Source organism: Tiliqua scincoides, chromosome 2 (genome assembly GCF_035046505.1).
Source record: "Tiliqua scincoides isolate rTilSci1 chromosome 2, rTilSci1.hap2, whole genome shotgun sequence".
NCBI lineage: Eukaryota > Metazoa > Chordata > Lepidosauria > Squamata > Scincidae > Tiliqua > Tiliqua scincoides.
Genome location: NC_089822.1, coordinates 198,788,798 through 198,810,340, shown reverse-complemented (window position 1 = coordinate 198,810,340; position 21,543 = coordinate 198,788,798). Strand labels below are relative to the sequence as shown.

Here is a 21,543-nt window from a genome sequence, read left to right as displayed (position 1 = left end):
TTATGAAGGGTTGCTTATGAAGGGTGCATGCATGCTTAAAAACTAGATCTGACCTGAATTTATAAAAGTGTTGATTTTCATGTCAAAGTTATGTAACTTTAATATGAGAGGAGGGAGGGTGACTCTCAGTGAGGAAAATTACATAAAAATTGAAAGTGTTGACTCTGTTTTTCATCCAAGTCCTGAACACTAATTGCTGCTCAGAGGAAGCTGAGAAAAGCCCATAAGACCTGACACTTAAGGTTTCATGTTATGTAGACCCTAAGCTAGCTCATGGGGCATGGCTGAGGCAAGCCTCCAGCTGTGTAACCATGCAATGCTTGAACTGCTCCAAGAGAACTATTAACAGCTGTATCCTATTCCCATCTGCAGTGACAAGGACCAAAGAAAGGTTTTGCACAGAGCATTGTACAGCCCTTAGCTCAGTCAGGTCAGGGAACAAGCTCTGGTCCCAGCAGACCAGCTTGGGGGTTATATAGAGATGATCTGGGGTCTTTTCTTCCTTGCATTGCTCAGTATTTTTGCATAGTTTGCTTGCATTTTGTAAGCAAATGATTCAGAAACATTTTTTCTCAATATTGTTTCACATGTAAGCTGGGCAGTCCTTGAGTCTGCTCATAAGGATCAAACCAAGGGAATTTCCTAAACTCAACCCAAGGAAGCGGTGCCATTTCTGAGCTACTTCCAGATCTTAGGAACTTCCCCAGCTTTAGGATCAAGGAGAGGATCAAGGAGAGCAGTGAGATCTGTGAAGTCTGTGAGCCAGCCAAAACATGCAAAGTGTAGAAAAACACCCTGATGTGCTTGAGGAGGAATGGGACCACCAAGCTTGCTGGAAATCCTTTGATTAGCATGAACAAATTCATTCCCAAATATCTTTATCTATATTAATGACTATGAGTTCTTAAAAGACTGATCAACTATATAAGCCAAGTGACTCTGGACTCATTAAAAGGCATGGCAATTGTAGCAAAGAGGAGAGACAGGCATATAAGTGATATGAGATGGGCTGCTATTTCATAGCATGTTACAAGTTAGTACCATATTAAAAACAGATACACAGTTCTTTCCTATGTTTGGTTTCACAGCGAAGCACTGATGCATGGCCCTAGGTGATTGACATATGTATTTGTCCATGGCCACAAAACACCAAAATGGTGAAACACAAAATTAGATGAAATGACTGTCTGAAATAAGGAACGATCTAGACACAGAAGGTCCACCTAAAGGAGATTGAGCTCTGTTAAACTAAACTTGGTCAAGCAAGACCAAGATCATGTTTTGCACAGACATTAATTCAGTGTTACCAAAACGTTCCCTGTTCTCAGTTGCTATTGTCTGTCTACAGGCTGCCAGTCATGATTATCTTCTCCAGAGAACCAGTGGAAACAAAATAAAAAATTAATGGGCAAACATTCCCTCCTCAAAGATCTGATTTGGAATCTCACACAAAAAAGCACAGAGAGAGAGAGAGAGAGAGAGAGAGAGAGAGAGAGAGAGAGAGAGATCTAGAATCTTCATGTTAGCAGATGAGGAAAGAAAAATCAAAGCTTTCCCCCCTCCCTCTTCACGTCTTCTATCATTAAAATCTTGTTCTAACAGCTGAATACTTCTTTTTCATGTGTGTTGGAAAGCAGCTACACCATGTATCAAAGCCATCAGTCCAAGTGAAGGATGGACTACGGGAGGTGCCACTGTCATCATCATAGGAGACAATTTCTTTGATGGGTTACAGGTCATATTCGGCACCATGCTGGTCTGGAGTGAGGTAGGTGTTGTCTGCACGTTAATGTCTAATAACTTTGTCTAGTTTGTAGCCAGCTTTCTTTCTTTTAGGCTCTATTGTAGCAACGATGGAAACACTTTCCTCAGTCCACCCATTTTAATATTAAGATAACAGTTAGGAGACTCATGACACGTTTCTGATATTGAGACCCCATTTATATTATGAGCTGCATTTAGTCCATTTGATATTTTAGACAGAATAATCTCTGTGGAAATTTCTGTAAATAATCTTCCTATAAGGGCCACACCCCTGAAAAATATATTTAGCATTGGTAGCCCCACAAACCAGTAATCTTAATTAAACTGAACATTTCTTCACTGTTTAAAGAGACTGTCCTTAACTTTATTTTACCAGACACTGACATTATCCTCTTTACACCACTCATATCTTTTTCACATTTTATTTAATCCATCTTTACTCATTCATTGCAGTTTTCCTTCCCCTTTCTAATGTCAACCAATCTATGCCCTTTTTACAAATCTGAAAATTTATGGCAACATAGATGTGAAATCACTTATTCCAGAGCAGTTGAGTTGATTGTCATAGGAGTACTCCACATTAATAATTAATTTCAACAGGGCAATTTTAGAGGCAATTTAAATGTGTAGGTGATCTCATGATCTCAGTGTCCATGTTGTGGATCACTAGTTTGAGTGCCTCTTGTCAAAATCTCCCCATATGGGAAGTACTAGTGAGACAGGGATAAGACTTTCTATCTAGAATTGGCCCTAATGTATAAGAATTTGGTGCTGAAGGAAAATTTTATTTCTGTACATTCAACAAGTGTCCCTCCCTGCCCCAGGTTTTGACTGTCCATAAAGTATGTCAGAAATCAAGTGGAAGGAAAGGATAGCAAGGTTTTGGCAAAGGAGGAACTGAATATTGGTTAATATGGGGGGGGGGTGAAGTGTGACAAGGAAAGAAGGGGGCTAAAAAGTGTAACAAGCTTGAAATACACTTAGGCCGTAATCCTAACCAACTTTCCAGTACTGAAATAAGGGCAATGCAACTCCGAGATAAGGGAACAAACATTCCCTGACCTTGAGGAGGCCTCCATGACTGCTTCCCAACTGCAGGATGCAGCACATGCCCCACTGACACAGCTATGCCATTATTGGAAAGTTAGTTAGGATTGCATCCTTAGAGGAGTGGTCTTAAGTCAGCAGTACAGCACATTCTTTTAATGCAAAAGGTCCTGGTCAATCTCCAGTTGAAAGGGATATCAGCTTACAGTGAAAGACTTTCTACCTGAGACCCTGGAGGGCTGCTGGCAAACACAGCAGACGTAGTGGGGTAAACAGACGAACAGTATGACCTGGTTTAAGGTAGTCTTTTATGTTCATGTGCTCCATTATAGTTTATTAGTACTGGAAGACATGCTTGTTCTATGTGGGTGCTTATTCATTTCATTCTGTTCTTTTGGTATATTAGTCCACAATATTGTACCAGTAACTTCATCTGGATGCACCACCAACTTATGTTACTGTAATAAATGATGTCTTACTGTTGACGAATGTTTTCCTTGCCGCAGTTACTGACAGGTTCTAAGCATTAAGAGCTTTTGAGAATCTATTCCTCTGAAACACCCAGACCAAGAGAAATAAAAAGAAAACATTGGCTGAACATTGCATTGATTTTTGTGGTAGTTGGATTAGGCCTGCAGCGGTGTCACACTTGTTTTGTTTTGTTTTGTTTTGTTTGTGGATGTTTGGTTTTTGTACAAGTGTGATGGATCATTTTACAGTTGGTACCCATAAAGATATGACCCATGAAACATCCTCTTACATTTGTCTTCATTGTGGTCTGATTGAAAATAAGACTGTGATATCTCTGCTGCTGGCTGAAAGTGATGCTTCATATATCATCAGGACGCCTCCCCCAATTTTAAGGGGTGCATATTTTACTGTGAGCAGCACTTTACAGTACTTTCATTGCTATGCAAACCTGTTTCATCCTGTGCATTTTATTTTGATGAATGTAGAATAGCATTTTTAAAAGCAAAATAACTGGTAATCCTCCGCATAGGTCTATGGGTGTCACATTAGAGTACTAAGTTGGTCCTTGCATGCTTGTTACTTTTTTACTAAATAGCTGTGAGGAGTGGCCATGGCACAGGGGAAGAGGGATTTAGCCCTTTCCCTCCACCATAGTTCTGGTCCAGATTGGGCCGCCATGACTGCTAATTGCCCTGAATGAGATGCTACCAGTGGCACCAGAGGGAACTTTCTATCCCAGGCAAATAGCTGCAGGGCAGGAACAATCTGGATCAGGACTGTGATGGAGACAAGGTTTAAATTCTTCATCCTCCCAAGCTGTGGACTCAATCCAGATCAGGACATCCTGGCTGCTGTTTAAACTCAAAGTATACAAGGTCAGTCATGAATTTAAGTAACATATAGTTTAATCCTAATGTTTAAGAAATCTCTAATATGGGAGCTTTACACTTTTTCTTCCATATTTTTAACTTTGGTGAAAATGTTGTCATGGAATGAGGCATCAAAGAAAAAAGACTTTGAAGTAAATTCCACCCCATTTCCAGTAGAGTCCAGAATGAATCACTTGAGTAAAGAACTGCTAAAGGAGAAATTATAAAGCACCTTTATTCAGACTCCTTCCCCCCCTAAAGATGAACAGTATTTTACATGTACAATTGAGATACATGAGACATTGCTTGTAGTGTTCATTTCTGAAATAGTCTTGCAGTTGTAATGTGCACAGTATAAGCAATTTGCAGTGCAAATATTGTAATTGTAATTTATTTTGCATATATTCAAGCTTTGTAATTGCAGTATTTATAGGCATGAAATGGAGCTGATTATCAAGCCATTTCTTAAAACTCTGCACTGGTGTGAGCACCATTGGACAAAATAGGAGTTTGCTACCTCGGTTCTTTGAAATCAAGAGGCATGTTAAATATGTAGATATAAAATGGTTTTGGAAACACGTATTTATTATTTAAACACATTTCAGTTATAGGCTCTCTAACATAATTACAACCTTTCTCACTCAGGGAAGTACATTGAAACATAATTTCTTACATAAATTGTGTGCGAAGATACAGATACTTGAAGCCAAGGGTCTCAATTAATCTTCAGCCGCTGTTATGAAAATCATTTTGAAAATTATTTGATTTTTTCTTTCAAAACAGAGAGAGGAACAACTTATACCTCATTCGTTTGGACTGTGTCATTCATATACAAATGTGATTTGTTCCTACTAACACTACATCAGTCACCTTCTGCAAATAACTTTGAGCTGTATCCTAAGATCCCATGGAGTGTTCTTCCTTGCGGAAGAAACACTGTGTTTATGTAAGGATCTGCTTCCCAAAGGACCTCTGTGTGAGTGCAATGCCCTTTCCACTTCCAGAAGAAGCTTCCGATGACAGCCCAATGCTCCATGAGATCTTAGGATATGACCTTTCATTTTCATTCATTAAAACCTGGATTATTATTATTACTTTGACAACTCAAACATTTTGACCGCTAGTTGTAACGTGAGGAAAGGGTTCTTGCAGGGACACTAGTCCCTTATGTTTAGATGCATGGAAGCTCAGAAGTGGACATGGTGTCTGCAGGAATTTCTTCATTTATTTCAGCGGCAGGAGTCCAAGCCATGTGTGTAATGAAATGAGGATACAGTTCCTGGGGCACAGAATTCCAGCATGTGCCCAGGTAGGATTATCTATAGGTGGGCCTTATGGCATGATCCTAGCTGGTGTGCGTGCTGACACAGCACACACTGCACAAGTGCTAGCCATCACTAAAGTGCTATAAAGCACTTTGTGGTGGCACAGCTGTCTGGCGCACTGGCGGGAAGGCTCATGCCAGCCTGCATGCACCAGCACAAGGAGTACCACATGCCGGATGCAGTGAGTTCCATGCTGAGTGGCACAAAGGTGGAAGGAGGGTGGGAAGGGGGCGGAACAGGGTGGTGGCGGGGCGGAAGAGGGGTGGGTAGATTGGGTCCAAGAGAGGGCAGGATCAGCAACAGAGGCATGCACCACTTCTTATCCCCCTTTCCGGGACCCAGTCAACTGACGTGGGGCAGCGTGGATTTGCACCAGCGATTGAGCTAGCTCAGGTCCAATTTGCTCTACTGTGGCTGTTCAGCCTTACCCTGGGGCAAGGGGAAAAATGTCCCTTTAACTCACAAAGACCTCCTGCCTTCTAAATTCCCCTGTGGGGTGTAGCACAAGCTGTGATGGTGCTGTTGCACCGGTGTAGGGGAATTGGTGCTGGGTTGGGCTGCCTGTGCTGCACTGTTCCAAGATGCTTTAGCTCCTAAGAGCTGCCAATGTGTGAATGGTTTCTTTGAAAATGCTCTTAAGCAACATTGCTTCTTGACATTTTCTTCTCCTAAGCATGTTCAAAATGAGACTTAAATATTTCATTTTTATTATCTTTTCACCAGAGACAAATGTAGAAGTCCTAAATGCTTTGGCCCGTCTGCTGCATTGTTGCAGTCCTAAGTCTGCCAATTTGCTTTCCAAAGATCAATCAAGCTCTCTAAACAATTGTTTAAAGGATTAGTAAATCTAGTTCCTTTCATTTTTGTCTAATATATAACTTGCAATGTTTCACACTGAAATGTTTTAGTCTAAGTTTTGCTATCGGTTTGAGACTGGTGTTGTATTACATAGATTATACACACCTACACACATTGTCGTCTTAAAAGTTAGACCCTTCTTGGGTATTTTGGGTGTGCTGAATCAAAAAATGGCATTGGTTTTGCCCGATTGGCTCTAGTTTGTGGGTACAGCATAGCCTCTTTATATGCTGATTCAAGTAGCTTCCTTGTGAGGATGCCATGGTATCGGCTTCCTCTCAAGGAAACTGCTTGAATTTGCATATAAACCGGCTATGCCATGCCCCACAAACTAGAGCTAATAGGGCAAAATTGATGCCATTTTTGGATTCAGCACCCGAATAAGTTCCTAAATTTTTAAAAACATCCTTGGCAACTTAAAAAAAGGTTTTTTGTTTTGTTTTGTTAAGGCCTGTGTTATAATCTAACTAGGCACAGTAGACCAAGTTTGGAAGGCACACCACAGGCTGTCTTCAGCTATTACAGTGCATGATGAGGCTGCCATTTTCCTGTCTGAAGAAATGGTCTGGGTTTGATTCAGGGTCAGCATAGATGCTGAGAAACGTGTATATTATACTGTAATATGCCTTCTATACTATGCTTTCTAAGAAACATCCCATTTCAAAATCAGTGAATGCTCCCCTCATGCCAAAAGCTCCCTACTTGAGGCAAGTCAGCTTATCAGGAGGAAAGATTTGAACATAACCTTAGTTTCTTCTTGATTTACTAGATTTGTCTATTATTGCATTACATTGTGGAAGTGAAGCCGTCACCAAAAGTGCACGCATCAGGATGGAGGAAAAGAAAGACAAAAGGGCAAATAACAGTTGGAGAGCTGGAAGAAAGGAGGGGCACTATTTCTCTTTTTCCTTTTTGCCTAATGAACATTGCAAGTTGACAGCAATGTTATGAATACACTCCAGATTAACACAATAGCAGTTACGTGCTGTGAAAAGCTGCATTCTATATATACTATGCACATTAAGCACCTTTCTTTATGTATGTATTTTTCACATAATTTATTCTGCTTCTCCTAGCCGTGGCACAGAGTCAGGAGTTATGCAGGGCACTAAGGGCCCAATCCTATCCAATTTTTCAGCACCGGTGCAGCCACAATGCAGCCCTGAGATAAGGGAACAAGTGTCCCCATACCTTGAGGAGGCCTCTGTGACTTCTTCCCCACCACAGGATGCAGTGCATGCCTCATGGACACAGCTGCACCAGCACTGGAAAATTGGATAGGATTGGGCTCTTAGACTCCATTTCCTGGCCACAGAAAATCTTACCCAATCTATTCTGTGGCTTCTAAGATATCATTAGACTTGCTGCTTACACAGTTTCAAGTATTTCACAGGCATAAAGACCAAAAACATACTTAAAAAACCAGTTTCCCAAAGAGTTGAACTTTTGGCCAACCCATATTGGCCAGATTTTTTAAAAACCCATAATCATACACTGTGCTCATTTATCATCTATCATTCATGAATTTTTGAGATGCTTTGATAGTGGTTTTGAGATGATTTTTTGAAGGCAAAAAAAGAATAAAAAGAAATGAGAAGACAGTTTGATTTCCAAATCTTTATTGGTGCTGAATGTTTTGTGTGTACAGTAACATTGATAAGTGTAGTAATAGTATGTATAAGCACAGAGGGCCTTCATATAAGACCCTGCAATTAATGTACAGGCTGTCAATGAGAGAAGGAAAGGAGTGAAAGGGGAGAAATTTACCCTGGCCCAGTTTAGGAACTTGGACTGATATCAACTTTGTGTAGTAAAAAAGTTGTGGAAATTGCATGGTAAGATTGTAATGCAGTGTTTAATGAATTGAGAAGACGTTTTAATAAACTATTGCCAGGTCTCAGTCTTTGACCCGGAGGCTCGGGCTTTGGGGTACTTTCTCTGGGCTGACAGTTTAAAATACTGGGTTGTCAGTTAGTCAGCAATATGCCTGCATATTTAATAGCCTGTTATTTGAAGCCAGGAATGTATGCTTTTCTAAAGCATGGGGAAGGAAGGCCTTGGAAGATTGATAAGTGTGTGTGTGCGTGCAACTTAAACTAAGTTTAAACTGAGAATGTGGAGCATCTCTCTCTCTCTCTCTCTCTCTCTCTCTCTCTCTCTCTCTCACACACACACACACACACACACACACACACACACACACACACGGGGGGGGGAGAGTTTCCTGTTAGATCAACTTTTAGATTGCTTCTTTCTTAACCTGCAGGAGAAATGAACTAAATGTCAACTAATCAGTTTAGAATTAAGCATTTCAGAATAATGTGCAATAATGGGACAAAACAATGGTGTGTTTGTGCTTTTAAAACTACAGTTTCTAGTACAGTCCAGTACAAATGCAAAAGGATAAGGGAAAGTGGTCATAAAGTACCATCCAGCAAATTTGCTGAACTCTCTCCAACCTTAACACTATGCAACAGCCTCCCATAAATATGTCAGTCTCTTCATGGGAACCAACATGTTTTTATTGGAAAATGCATGAAATAATGTTGAAAGAGAATTAATTTGCTGACAGACCTGTACGTGCCGTGAAGGTACAACTAATGGATGCACACCCACACTAAAATGTATACCATAGTGTAAAAGGAGAATAACAGTGCAATCTGGTGCAGGTTTACCCAAAATTAAGTTGCATTGTGTTCAGTGGGGCTTATACTCTAGTAATTGCTCTTAAATCTGGCTGAGCCATCTTTTTCTTGAACAGCCCAATCCTAACCAACTTTCCAGTGCTGATTCAGCTGCAACGCAGCTACAAAACCGGAAATGGAGCACGATTGCTCCACTTTCACTTCTAACGAGCTGGGGAGCCCTGCAGACACTCGCACAGGGTTCCCCGCACCCCAGGACGGCAGCTGCAGGGACTGGTGAGTGCATCCCAGTCCCTGCAGCGACGTCAGCGACGCGGTCCTGGGGATCGCATCGCTGCCTCCTCTCTGCCCTCGCTTCTTAAGGGGAAAGAGGCCAGGACCTTTAGGCTGGGGCGTCGCAACTCCCTAGTTTGAAAACCACTGCATTATAGAATTAGTTTAATTAAAGAACTTCATATCTGTGAACAGAAATGCCATTTTTATTCAAAAATGTTGACCATTACAGTTGTACACTGTGACCTGAGGTATGTACTACATTTTAGAACTTTATTATGAAATGGGTGGCAGGAGGCAACCAGACAGCTCAGGAGAGATTGCAAAACTTATTCTTACTTACTTCTCCATAAGCTGTCTTGCCTCCAGTAGGTCTCCTTGAACCTATGCCAGCTACTTTGCAGTCACAAGACTAAGGAGATTCAGGTAGCAGTTTTGTTGGGGAAAGGAGGTAGGATCTTGCCATTGGCTGTTGCCACCAAGATCTTCCCCTTCCTCTGCTGGGCCCACTCCCCACCCAAACTGCCCATGATCTTCCCCCAAACTGCCCCTGCCAGTGACCTACCTGCTCTGGTGATGTACCTGGGAGCTACTGTCACACACGCAGTGTCTCTGGCCGCTTGCACTGGTGGCCCCAGAGCACACAATAATGGAGCAGCATTTGCACCACCAGTCCAGGGCTTATAGTAGAGGTTTGCAACCATGGATATGATTGGGCTGCCAATTAAAAAAATATCTTACATTAAGGAACCTGGCATAGCTGGGGCCTGGATGGAAATCTTTGGGGATGCACAGATATAAACACTGCAAGTTCAGAGCAATCAAATGTTGCAGTTTGTCATAAGTAATTTTCATACCCAGAAGCAAATGCCTGCCATGTATGAAAACAGAGTTAATATTATTATGGCTGGGAAGATGAACATTCACAAATATTGTTGTCATTGGCTTTTATACTGGTTACAGTGAGAATGCATTGAAACACTGACAGGTTAATTACATGTTTCAAAGCTTTGTTTATATGATCTGAGAGGAGTGTGTTATTAAAGAACTATTCTGCTTCTAACAATTTTTTTCTAATTTCCTTTCTCCCCCTCTTTTCCTTTGTAGCTTATTACGCCTCATGCAATCAGAGTTCAAACACCACCCCGACACATCCCTGGAGTAGTAGAAGTTACATTGTCCTACAAGTCGAAGCAGTTCTGTAAAGGTACACCTGGAAGATTCATCTACACAGGTAGGATGGCTTGACTTTTAACTATGTATAATGTACATGCTTCCATCTTTCCTGATGTTGCTGCATTTAGCCTGACTGGTTTTGCCATATTGGTACTGATTTACATGACAATGGCTGCAATACTAACCACACTTTCCTGAGAGTAAGCCCCATTGAACAAAAAAGGACTTCCTTCTGAGTAGACCTGATTAGGATTGTGTCCAGTGTCACTACCATGTGACTTAAAAGGTTGGGCCATAGCTCAATGCTAAGGCACATGGTTTGTATGTGACAGGTTACAGATCTAGCCCCTGACCTCTCTAGGCAGAACTGGAAAAGACCCCTGCCTGAAATCTTAGAAAGCTGCTGTTGCTTAGTGTACACAACCCAGAGCTAGACAGAAAAATAGCGTAACTCAGGGAAAGGTACCATCATATATTCATATGGTCTGCTGCAGAGAGATGCTTTTTCCATTGATATTCGTGTAATGCTGGGTCTTGTGCAACATTCAGACATGTATTTGGTAAGATTTGCTGATCATGGGATGACCAAGAAATTGAATGCAAATTGAGCCCTTTTTCTTTTTCATGTAATTGACAGTACAAGTTGAATTAATAATAAGAAAGATAACATATTGCTGAACTGAGGATCTTGAAAGGAGGTAGTCGGAATAAGCTGGTTTCAAACTCTTTGCCAGAAAATGCCACATATTTAGGATCAGGGTTTTATATTTTATTATTTATTCATTCAAACATTTATATCCTTCTGTTCTATCAATGACTCTTAAGACAGCTCATAATAACCAGGTTTAGAACAATCAACAGATAAAAAGCCAATGTTTTAAAAATAAAATTGCCAACAAATCACACGTGGCCAAAACACTTGACAAAAATACAATCATTCACAAGAAATCCTAACCATTTTCTTTAAAAGATAGGTTTGGGCCACTTGCTGAAAAACCATGAGTTATACTTGAGGACTTCTTTGAAGTAGGGACTAAGAAATTGAACTGTGAATTAGGGCTTTCCTGGTTTGAATCTCACCTCTGTCATGAACTCACTAGGTGGTCTTATGGTGGTCCACTCACTGTCAGCCTCAGTTACCCAGCTGCAATACTGGGATAGTAGTACTTATGGTACAGAGTTGTTGTAAAGACTGCATTAAAATAATACATGTGAAGTATTTTGCAAACTCAAGAAGCTCTATTATTATTATTATTATAAAAATTATTATTGCACAACCTAGGTCTCATATGCATATTCTCTGACAGTAGGTAAACAATCAACATTCGAGCAGGTTCAGATGCAGAAAGGTAGTTCCAAGGTATCCTGATCCAATGCTGCTTAGTGCCTCAGTTAAGATCAGCACTTTGAATTGGGACCTAATGAAATTTGCATGCAGTACAGTTGAAATTCAGGCGTGAAAAATAAGGGAAAGTGACAAGGATGTCTCACCCCAGACAATTGTCTGACTGTTGTATTCTGAACCAAAAAAAGTTTCCAATCTCTTCCAAAGGCAGCCCCACATAGAGTGTGTTACCGCATCGTAATCTGGATGTAGTTAAGGCATGACTGACCATAGCCAGGTCTGATTTTTCTGGTAAAAGCTGTCATTGAGTGTTCCCCTCTACTGTATACCCCAAGTTGTGGATCTGATTCTTTAAAGGAACTGCCACCTCACAGCATAAGCGGAACAAATAAACTCAGATTAGTGGACCCCTCAGCCAACACTGCTTTTATCCTTTCGGGATTAAGCTCAATTAGTTTTAGAATTATGTTTTATAAAAACTTGGTCATAGGATGTGGTGAAAACAAGACAGCATTTCCTCCAATGACACACTTCCTGCATGATGCTTTAATGGGGGCAAATTCCTTTATGATTTCCTCAGCAATTCAAAGGGCCCTTCTAGTTGTCATCCTGGCAAGAGTGAAACAATGTCACTAGTGTTGTGGGCCAGATTCCTTGATTTTCTATCATAGCTGTTGTCTGCAGATGTTTTTTTGTCATCTACCCTTCTGTGTTTTCCACACTTCTGTCAATCCTTATAAATGCTGATTTTGGCTCACTCTCCTTTCCTGGGGTACTGGGTAGACTCTTGGCTTTCTATAGATGTGGCCTAATGGCTGGCTTTAAGCCAAATGGACCAATTGCTCCTAATTGGGCCTGTGCCTGAGGAGACCCCACGCATGGGTAAAAATAAAAAGTAAAATCCATATTTTTACAAAATAATTTCACAGTCACTAAAACAAGTTACTGTCTTTCTTTTCCTTCTGTTTATTGGTATCAATTTCCTCCCTATCTGCCAGTTTTCCTATTTACTTATCTGCTTGCTGGATACCTGTACCTTTATTCCAACCCCTCTTTAAATGGATTACCAAGTTCCGTTTTTGGCCTGCAATAATTCTGCCTATGTATTAACTCTTAGGAGTGTGCATTGATTTCAGACCAAATGAAAAATGAACTGAATTTCATACATTCAGTTTATTTTTCATTCATTCTGAAATAAATGATTATAAAAAAAATGAGAACTGAATCACTCAGCTTTCCATTAGTCATAAATTTTTGTTATCTTTTTTTCTTCTAGTTTTTCCTATATTTTTTGCTGCAGCCTGCAGTGGCAGGGGCAGCAAACCCATCTCATTTTTTTTGACTGCAGCAAAAAAAAAAAAAAATCTAGTAAAAAATTAGAAGAAAGAGAGGAAAAAAGGTGTAATGAAAGGTAATGAAACAAATCGAGTGAATAGCTAAAGTAATGAGTTTCTAAATAATGAAAATGAATGGAATGGGATAAAATTAGTGAAATAAAATTTATTTCATTTAAATATTGAAAATAAGTGAAATATGATAAAGCAAAACATTCTTACATCATACTATGAATTAACCTGTGCATTTGCCCATCAGATTGCTATGTCCTTGGCTGCCTACAGCCCACTGCCAATACCCATTGATTTCCATGGGATTTAGTTATGAGTAATGTCCTATGCATGCATTTCCTTTCTTTGTAGAAAAACACAGCAAAACATACTGTTCAGTCCCCCACCAATATGCTCCTTAACCTCACCTCCTGCTCATCATGCACAGAGCAGTTAAAGAGGTACCTGTGTCAGGGCAGGAGTTATGGGCAATCTCTCACTATCCCCTCCTCAACTACACATCCTTCTTCAGATTTTACAAAAGCTTAATTTTCAAGGGGTTATACCCATTCATGTCTTTTTGGAATCAATTTGAGGAGTTCTACTAATACTAGGAAGCGACTTTTTTATGCTGTGCTAAAAAGAATGTGCTAGAGTCATTATGCAGAACACAAAATGGATTCAGACCGGTCCAGAAGTTTTATTATCCATATTAGAATGCTATTTTTTATTTTAAAGGAAAATCTCTCTCTCTCTCTCTCCAGAAATGCCTTCCAGCCTTTAAACAAAATGCAGGATTGGAGCAAACCTGCCGATTAGTTTTAGTTAATTGAAAATTATAGAACTGACCCAAGAGGAAAATTTCGTTTGCACTCCAATCACTATTACAAATTAAAGAAAATTACTACAATTTTGTTTAGCTAAGGTTTCACACTGAGTTCACAAAATTAGCTCAGCCGTCCTGACAAAGTCAGCACTTTGTTAGTGATCAGTAGAAGAGGGAGAAATAATAGACTGTGGTGTGTATAAACGAAGCATAGAAAAAGCTATGATGCTTTACAGAACTAGGCCAAGTGGCTTTAATTAGGATTATTAGTTCATTGTAAATTTTGGAGAACAATCAAACTAGCAGATTAGCTGTTTCTTTTAAAGCTAGAATTTCTTGCCATTCATTTTTCCCATGAGAACTTCTTTTAACTCCCACATAGCACTTTTTTTTTTAACAAGTCTCATTATGGGCCTACAGGAAATGGACCAATTGGAAGTTCTGATACTGTAACATTCCATAGCAGCGTTCCGTAGATGGGAGTTTTTCCACAGTGTTTGTCAGTGAATTTAGTGTTCTGGAACGTTTTACAAAACCACAGAGGCCAAATGTTTTCTCAGAGGAGTTTGGCCTCTGTTTTTGGCTGAAAACAGTGAGGCATCACTTGGTGTTTATTTACCCTGCGATTGAGAAAAGGGGTCGGAGGAGGAAAGAGAACTGTGGGGGGGGGGGGGTGGATGCTAAAAGAGCCATTCAAGCATACATTCTTCTCTTGTGAAAATGTCCTATACATTAATGCCCCTGTTTTGTGGTTAGGTCTCATTTAGAAGAAATTATTTTTAATCAGTGTTCAAGAAAATATCCCCTCGAGCCACCTGGCTGTAAACTGCCTTTTTTTTTTTTTTCTTCAACTGTTAAGTGCATAAATTCTCAAAAGAAAATGCCTGGTGACCCATTAATTTTAGATTCTTTTTTCCTCCCTTTTAACTACCACCAGCCTAGAAATTTGATCTCTGAGTGCATGTTCCATCCATGAATCAAGGTCCTGTGTGCAAGCAGAAATTTTACATTTTAAAAAAAGTATGTTTGTAAAATAATGACACCAGTATGAGCTTCATTGAAAAAGGTTCTTGAAAATTGCTCCTTGGGTTTTTTTCTTTTTCTCTGTAGCAGTCCACAAATAGTCATTTGAATAACAAAGCAATTAATATTTGGATGTTAAGAGACTTCAATCCAGAAAAACCAGATACTTCCAGTGTTCAGTGAGACCTGTTTTTCTGTGAAGTTTTAAAAGGCCCGCTTTAGTGTGAAACAATGAACTTTTTCAGAATCACAAAGCTATATGTCTAGATTAGCAAAAGTTATTTTTATTTTTTAATCAAGCTCCTGGTAATGTTATGTTGACAGTATAGCAGAATACATAAATAAATGATTGTCCTAGTAATTTTGCCGCTCTCCTTTGGAGACAGTAAAAAAAAAACAAAAAACAAAAAAAACACACAAAAAGAAACCCACAATACTTTGGTCTTACTTCAGAAGGATGTTTTTGTTACAGTTTATGTAACTTCCTGATGGGAACTGCTTTTTTATGGGGATTTAGACTGTCACAGAAGTGAGGTAAAGCCATTTTCCAACTTAAAGCTGGCAGGATTGGCTGTGTCAGGCTGTTCTTCCTGAGGGAGATATAGGATATGATTGGTGTACTTTGGATTCAGCCAGACTGCCTGGGCAATCCTTTCTAGAAAAGATTGGGACTTGGGCCTAATGTCATTGGGCACTAACACTTTGCCCAAGGAATGCTGGCTTCTAAACAGGTGTAGATATTCTGGGTGTTTCCGTTGAGTTTTTCAAAAACCTTATCTGTCTGTCTGTTTACATAACCCACATATTTTATATACACTTAAGGGAGCTCACAGTAAAAATATTCCATTCACCAATATAGTAAAATGCTTAAAATATTTCAAAACGTTTATGTGTTTTTTAAAATAAAAATTACCTCCAGTCTTTGCAGTCTTTCCATTCCAATTTGAGTATTGATTAGTGTACTGATAGCCAAATCCAATTTGGAATTTATGGTGGCGGATCCCACAATCTGCCACCGTAAGTCCTGGTTTGGTTTTGTAAAAGGTGCTCTGCTGTTGTGTGCTGTGGAACTGCTGGTGCAAACAACCAGAACCCCTGAATGTGTGCAGGTAATATAGCAGCTGGGACTGGTGGTGGGCGGTACAGTGAATAATCATGGTGGGGAGTGAAGTGGGTAGGGGGCAGTTCGAGGACAGGAGAGGGTAGAGCTCAGTGGAAGCTTTTCCACTGAGGATCGTAACCCCTTTTCCCAGTCCGCCATATCTTTTGAGAACTTATTCCAGCAGGCAGCCCAGTCCTAAGCCTCCTGGTGCCCATGGCTCCAATGGCACCAAAATGGTGACCAGTGGATCCTCTGGGTGCCAGGATACCACCAGAGGTCTCATTGGGGGAAGGGAGCATTAGCTCCCTTATCCTGAGTAGGCAGCAGCCAGTGGCGGTGGGTCTCCTTGGCTCTGCGTCCATGTTTGAGCAGACACAGAGCCAAGGAGACCCGTATCAGGTCACCTGGCTCACGAGGGGGATTAGGCAGAGGCTGCTGCCATCTCTCTCCTCCTCCTGGGCCTAATCCTCCCCACCCTACATCCTTTCTCTGCCCCGTTCCGCCCACTCCCTACCTCCCCCCCCATCCCGAGATTCTTACCACCGGCCAGTGCTGGAGAAGCACTGGCTGGTCACACAGCACTAAGGCTCAGCGTCTACTGGCGCTGGGACTGCCTGCTCCCTGGTTGCCACAAAGTGCTTTTCAGCATGTTTGGGACACCTAGCACCGTGGTGCTTAGCTCTCAGGATTTGGTTCTTAATTGCTTTTTGCCTGTTCCCTGTTTCCTCGAAACAGCATCTTGAATGGACCAAGGGTTTTTGTATGTCACTCTTTCTAGCTGCCTACTCTTGCACTCTATTCGAAGAGTTAGGGCAGCAGTTCCCAAACTCTGTGGAAATTTGGGAACCACTGTAAGTGCTTGTGGGAATGGGGCGAAGGCAGCAATGCGATTGCCACAATTGCAATGCTGCTGTGGATGAAATGGTTTTTTTCTTACTTATCCCTAGCAGCACTGGCTCTGTGGAGGGTATGGGGGCCCCGCGTACCCCTCTGCAGGGCTCCCCATGCCTCAGAAAAGCTAGAAATAGTGATTATGATCCAATTTGAGATTGCTGGCATTGCCAGTTGTAAGTTTTAAAAGCCCCTTTGTCCCTAGCAGTGGAGCAGTTGTGGCGGTCACGTTGCTGTCTTTGCCACCACCCCACTCCTTAAGGGGGCAGAGACAGGGCTTCCCTGACTGGGGTGCCACAGTGCTCCACTTTGGAAACCTCTGAATTAGGGTCAGTATAAAGTCAAGGATTCCATGTACTTGAATTACATAACACTAAAAATACTGCACTCTGAGTAAGAACCAAATGGATGTTGGTAAAAAGATTCCCCATATTCCAGTCCATGCAGTGAACATATTTGTTCAGAGGGTAGAATTCTGACATGGAAGACAGTCTGTTGAATTTTATTCTTGAGAAGGTTTTATGTTTTCATGGAGTCATCAATTATTTTTGAATGCTGCAAAGATATGAAATCAGTATAAGTTTAACTGAAAAAGAAAAGAAAAGCATTGTTTCTCAATGAAAATAAATAGCAGTAAGAGACACGCTGATTGTCCGGTGTCTTGAACTACCCCATCAAAGCAATTTGGCCTTCCTCCCCTCAACTAACTTTGACTAGAGCAGCTTGGATGCTTAATTCTGAAATATATTTTAAGTTGAGTGGCTATTGTAATATATAACTTCATTAGCTTTACAAAGTCCAACCCACTTGTTTTTTTTATTATTAAATAATGAACAGTTAATGATGACTTAATCGCTGATTAGTTTGAATGAAGACAAAAGGCCAACGCCATTGGAACAATGAGAAGTGTTTCTTATGCATAATAAAATATGAAACTCTCTCATCTCCAAGGATTAGTGATGGGATTTGTTATTGCAGAGGCTATTTGTTCTTGACACAAACTTTGATCTGCTTCTGATGTTTTGTTACTGAGCAGCGTAAGAGGATAAGTTCCTGAAAGCAAAGAGGTTTAAAGGTAAGGGCAGGGCCACTGCTCCAAAATTTGTTCTTTCCTCCTGTTGTGCATCAAGTATACACAATGAAACATTTAGATTAAATCAAACTGTCTAGATTTTCACATTAAAAATAAAAAGATTGCTGTTTGTTCCCATTATTCTGCGAAAGCCACACAAATAGCCTCTAACTGCGGAAAGTTTGCAAAGCTTAAAAATAAATACAGAAATTGAGGAAGATTTTTTTTGTGATGCTTATAAATGGAAAGATTCATTCCATGTGTTCTATTCTACACATTTCCTAAATGGTCCTAAATATTGCTTCCCTTCTTGCCCTCTGCTTACTATCTTACACAGCTGTGTCAGTGCCACCACCACCCATCAATCCTTACTTATTTTTGTTTGTTTGTTTTCACATTTTATACCACCCTTCTTCCAAGGAACTTCTGATGTACATAGTTCCTCCTCTCCTTTTGTCCTCCCAACAACCCTGTGAGATACATGAGGATGAGAGAAAGTGCCTAAAGTCACCCAGGAAACTTCATGGCTGAGTGGAGATTTGAACCTGGACATTCTGGGTCTAAGTTTGGGACCTTCCATAGTCCCAAACCACAACACCATCCTGGTGCCATGCTGTTGGCTTTTCTAGGGCTTCATGTTCTAGGTCTGCATATTGGCTTTGCTAGGGCTGCGCAGTTGCATGTTCCTTCAGAGAAGGGGTATGCTGCATGAGCCACAGCAGTTGAATTCAGTGGAGGCCAGTATTGTGCATGTACTTAGGCTTAATTGCAGGAAAAAGGAGCAATGCCAGAGGCTTCCTGGATAAGGTGGTTTTTAAGGAGGGATTTGAAGAAAGAGTGTACGTTCATGTACATAAGTAACCTTATTGTCATTGTGCTACAGCACAACGAAATTTGTGCACTTTTGAGATACAAGCATAAATATATACTACAATTCCAACAATCACACTCTACACACTCACCCACACATTCTATACAACATGCATCATAATATAAAAACAGTATAACAGACCATAATGCCCAGGAGCCTGGTAACAACTGTATCACCTTATTCAACGTAATTATGGCTGTGGGATAAAAACTGTCCAGGAATCGTGTGGTGCATGCTGTCATAGTTCTGTATCGTCTACCCGAAGGCAGCAGTTCAAAGAACTTATGAGCCAGATGGAAGGGGTCTCTCAGAATACTATGTGACTTCTGCAGACAGCAAGATGTATAGATGTCCTCCAAAGCTGGTAGATGAAGGTTGATGATGTGCTGCGCGATCTTAATAATTCTCTGCAGAGCCTTTTTGTCCCCTGCAGAGCAATTTCCGTACCACATCAAGATATAGGTTAGGACACTCTCAATGGTGGAACGATAGTAAGACACAAGCAGCTGCTGTGACAAATTTAACCTCCCAAGCTTCCTCAGAAAATGATAATAATAACCACCGCAGACACTTGCCTATAAGTCGATCTCACAGATAAGATGAGGGCAGGTTTTGAGCCCAAAATCATGGAATTTGCTATGACCCTTGGATAAGTCGGGGGTTTAACTTAGGGAGGTGTCTGACTATAATTTTGTCTGATTTTACCCGAGGCCAGATCCTGAAAAATAACCTCCCAGTAATTGTTACCTAAGAACTGTACAGTCACTAATTTATTAAAAACACAGTGTATATACATAGTATGTATACATCTATACATACATGTATACATACATAGTATGCATACATACATACATACACTATGTATACATAGTATAGCAAAAACAATATTAAAAATAGTCTCTAATTTATTAAAAACTATGATCTATCTCATAGATCATAAGATACATTTTTATTCACTAATTTTTTAAATTGTTCTCTCAACAACCATTTGTAAACACTATCAGAGTAAGGCCACAATCCCATCCACACTTTCCTGGGAGTAAGCCTCATTGACTTTAATGGGACTTACTTCTGAGTAGACAAGCCTAGGATTGGGCTCTAAGTACACTGGAAACAGCATACCAGTAGAACCATTAATAAAATCCTCCTTTAAAGTACATGGTGCCTTAAGCCAAAGGCTCTCCGTAGAACACAAAACTGGGAATGTGCAATTCAGTTCACAGTAGAGAGACAAGCAACAAGGAGTGACTGAGCAAGTGCAGCTGCACATAGTTGCACCTGATTTACTTGGAAGTAGACCCTCTGTGGAGGAAGGGCAGTGGCACTCGTGTGGAGGTCCTGGCAGGGGGGATACTGCAGAAGCAAGCATGCTCTCCTAAAAGCTTACTACATAAGCAGCTGTTGCAAGTGCTTCCTAGCTCCTGCCAGCATGCAGCTAAGATCTCTGGCTAAAATACCTGTTGCTGCAGAATAATTCTACTTTCAATTCTGCTCTCTGCTTTTCCTGTGTTTTGCATCTTTGCAAGGTCTCCAGGACTCTTCCAGTGAAAAGGACATACACACACAGGGAGATTGCTTCTCTCTTTCTCACAGATGCTCCCCCCCCCCCCCAGAAACAAATGCAGGGACTTTCCCCCTCCAGTCCAACTTCATTGGTGAGGATAGGGAGAAATGAGGTTAGCAAGGAGGTTTGCAAAAAGTTTTGCAAAGGAGAGACTGAAGTGTGACTATATACAGTAAGGGGAGAGGTGGAGAGGAAAGCAAGAGGAGGGAATAGACTGGGAGCCCAATCCTAGACATGCCTACTCAGAAGCAAGTCCCTTAATAGTTAGTGGGGCTTACTCCCATAAAAGTGAGGCTAGGATTGTAGCTGTTTTAAGTGCTTTCTCTCTCACACACTCACACACACAAACTTTTCCTTTTATAAAAGTTAACTCTTCCTCTCCCCCCCAGTACAACTTCATCAGTGGTGAATGATTATGGGGAGAGGGGCTAGCAAGCCTCAGCTTTGCAACAGAGTTTAAAGTTTGGATTCAATAAGGGGGAGGGGCAAAAACAAGAAGGAAAGAGGAGATGGACTTAACCCTTTCAATGGCTTGAGAAACAAAGGTACAGCTTTCTGCAGGCTGCCTCTCTCTCTCTCTCTCTCTCTCTCTTTACAAAGATCACTCTCCCCCCTTCCCCACCCTGTCCAACTTCATCTGTGGGGAGATGGGAAGGGGGTTAGCAAGTTGGGCTTTCCAATGGAGTGCTTGAAGTTTAAATACAGTAGGAAGGGGGAACAAGAAGGAAAGAGGAGATGGACTCAGCTGTTTCAAATGACTGGTTCTCCCTCGCTCAGACGCCCCCTCCCACACACAGCTCATTGTCTCCTGCTCTGTCTTGGGTGCCTGCTCTGTCTTGGGTGCTCTGTCTGGGTGCTCCAGAGATGCTTCCGTGGGCGCTGGTGCTGATTGAGGGGGGTTGCTGATGGCTGCAGTGGCAATTGCCCTGCCCTGTGCTTGGAGCTTCTGCAGCTGGGCAACAGCCTGAAGGAGCACGTGGAGCACACCCGCACCACACCCGCAGGCAGCTGCAAATGCTCAGCAGCAACCCCAGCCTGCACAGCCTCCTCTCAGCAGAAGATCACTTGCTCCCTCCCTCCCACAATAGTGATTGGC

General features: G+C 41.2%; 1 protein-coding gene across 3 annotated transcripts in view; it reads left to right on the top strand.

The window, feature by feature from the left end:
* Window positions 1-21,543, top strand: part of EBF1 (EBF transcription factor 1) — a 428,598-nt gene that overhangs the window by 316,459 nt on the left and 90,596 nt on the right. For 2 of the 3 annotated variants that reach the window (XM_066618280.1, XM_066618279.1), the window contains exons 9-10: window positions 1,638-1,768; window positions 10,360-10,486. In XM_066618280.1, the coding sequence (XP_066474377.1) occupies window positions 1,638-1,768; window positions 10,360-10,486 (258 nt within the window). Of the gene's footprint in view, window positions 1-1,634; window positions 1,769-10,359; window positions 10,487-21,543 lie in introns of all 3 variants that reach the window. The other variant, XM_066618277.1, reaches the window with a different exon arrangement.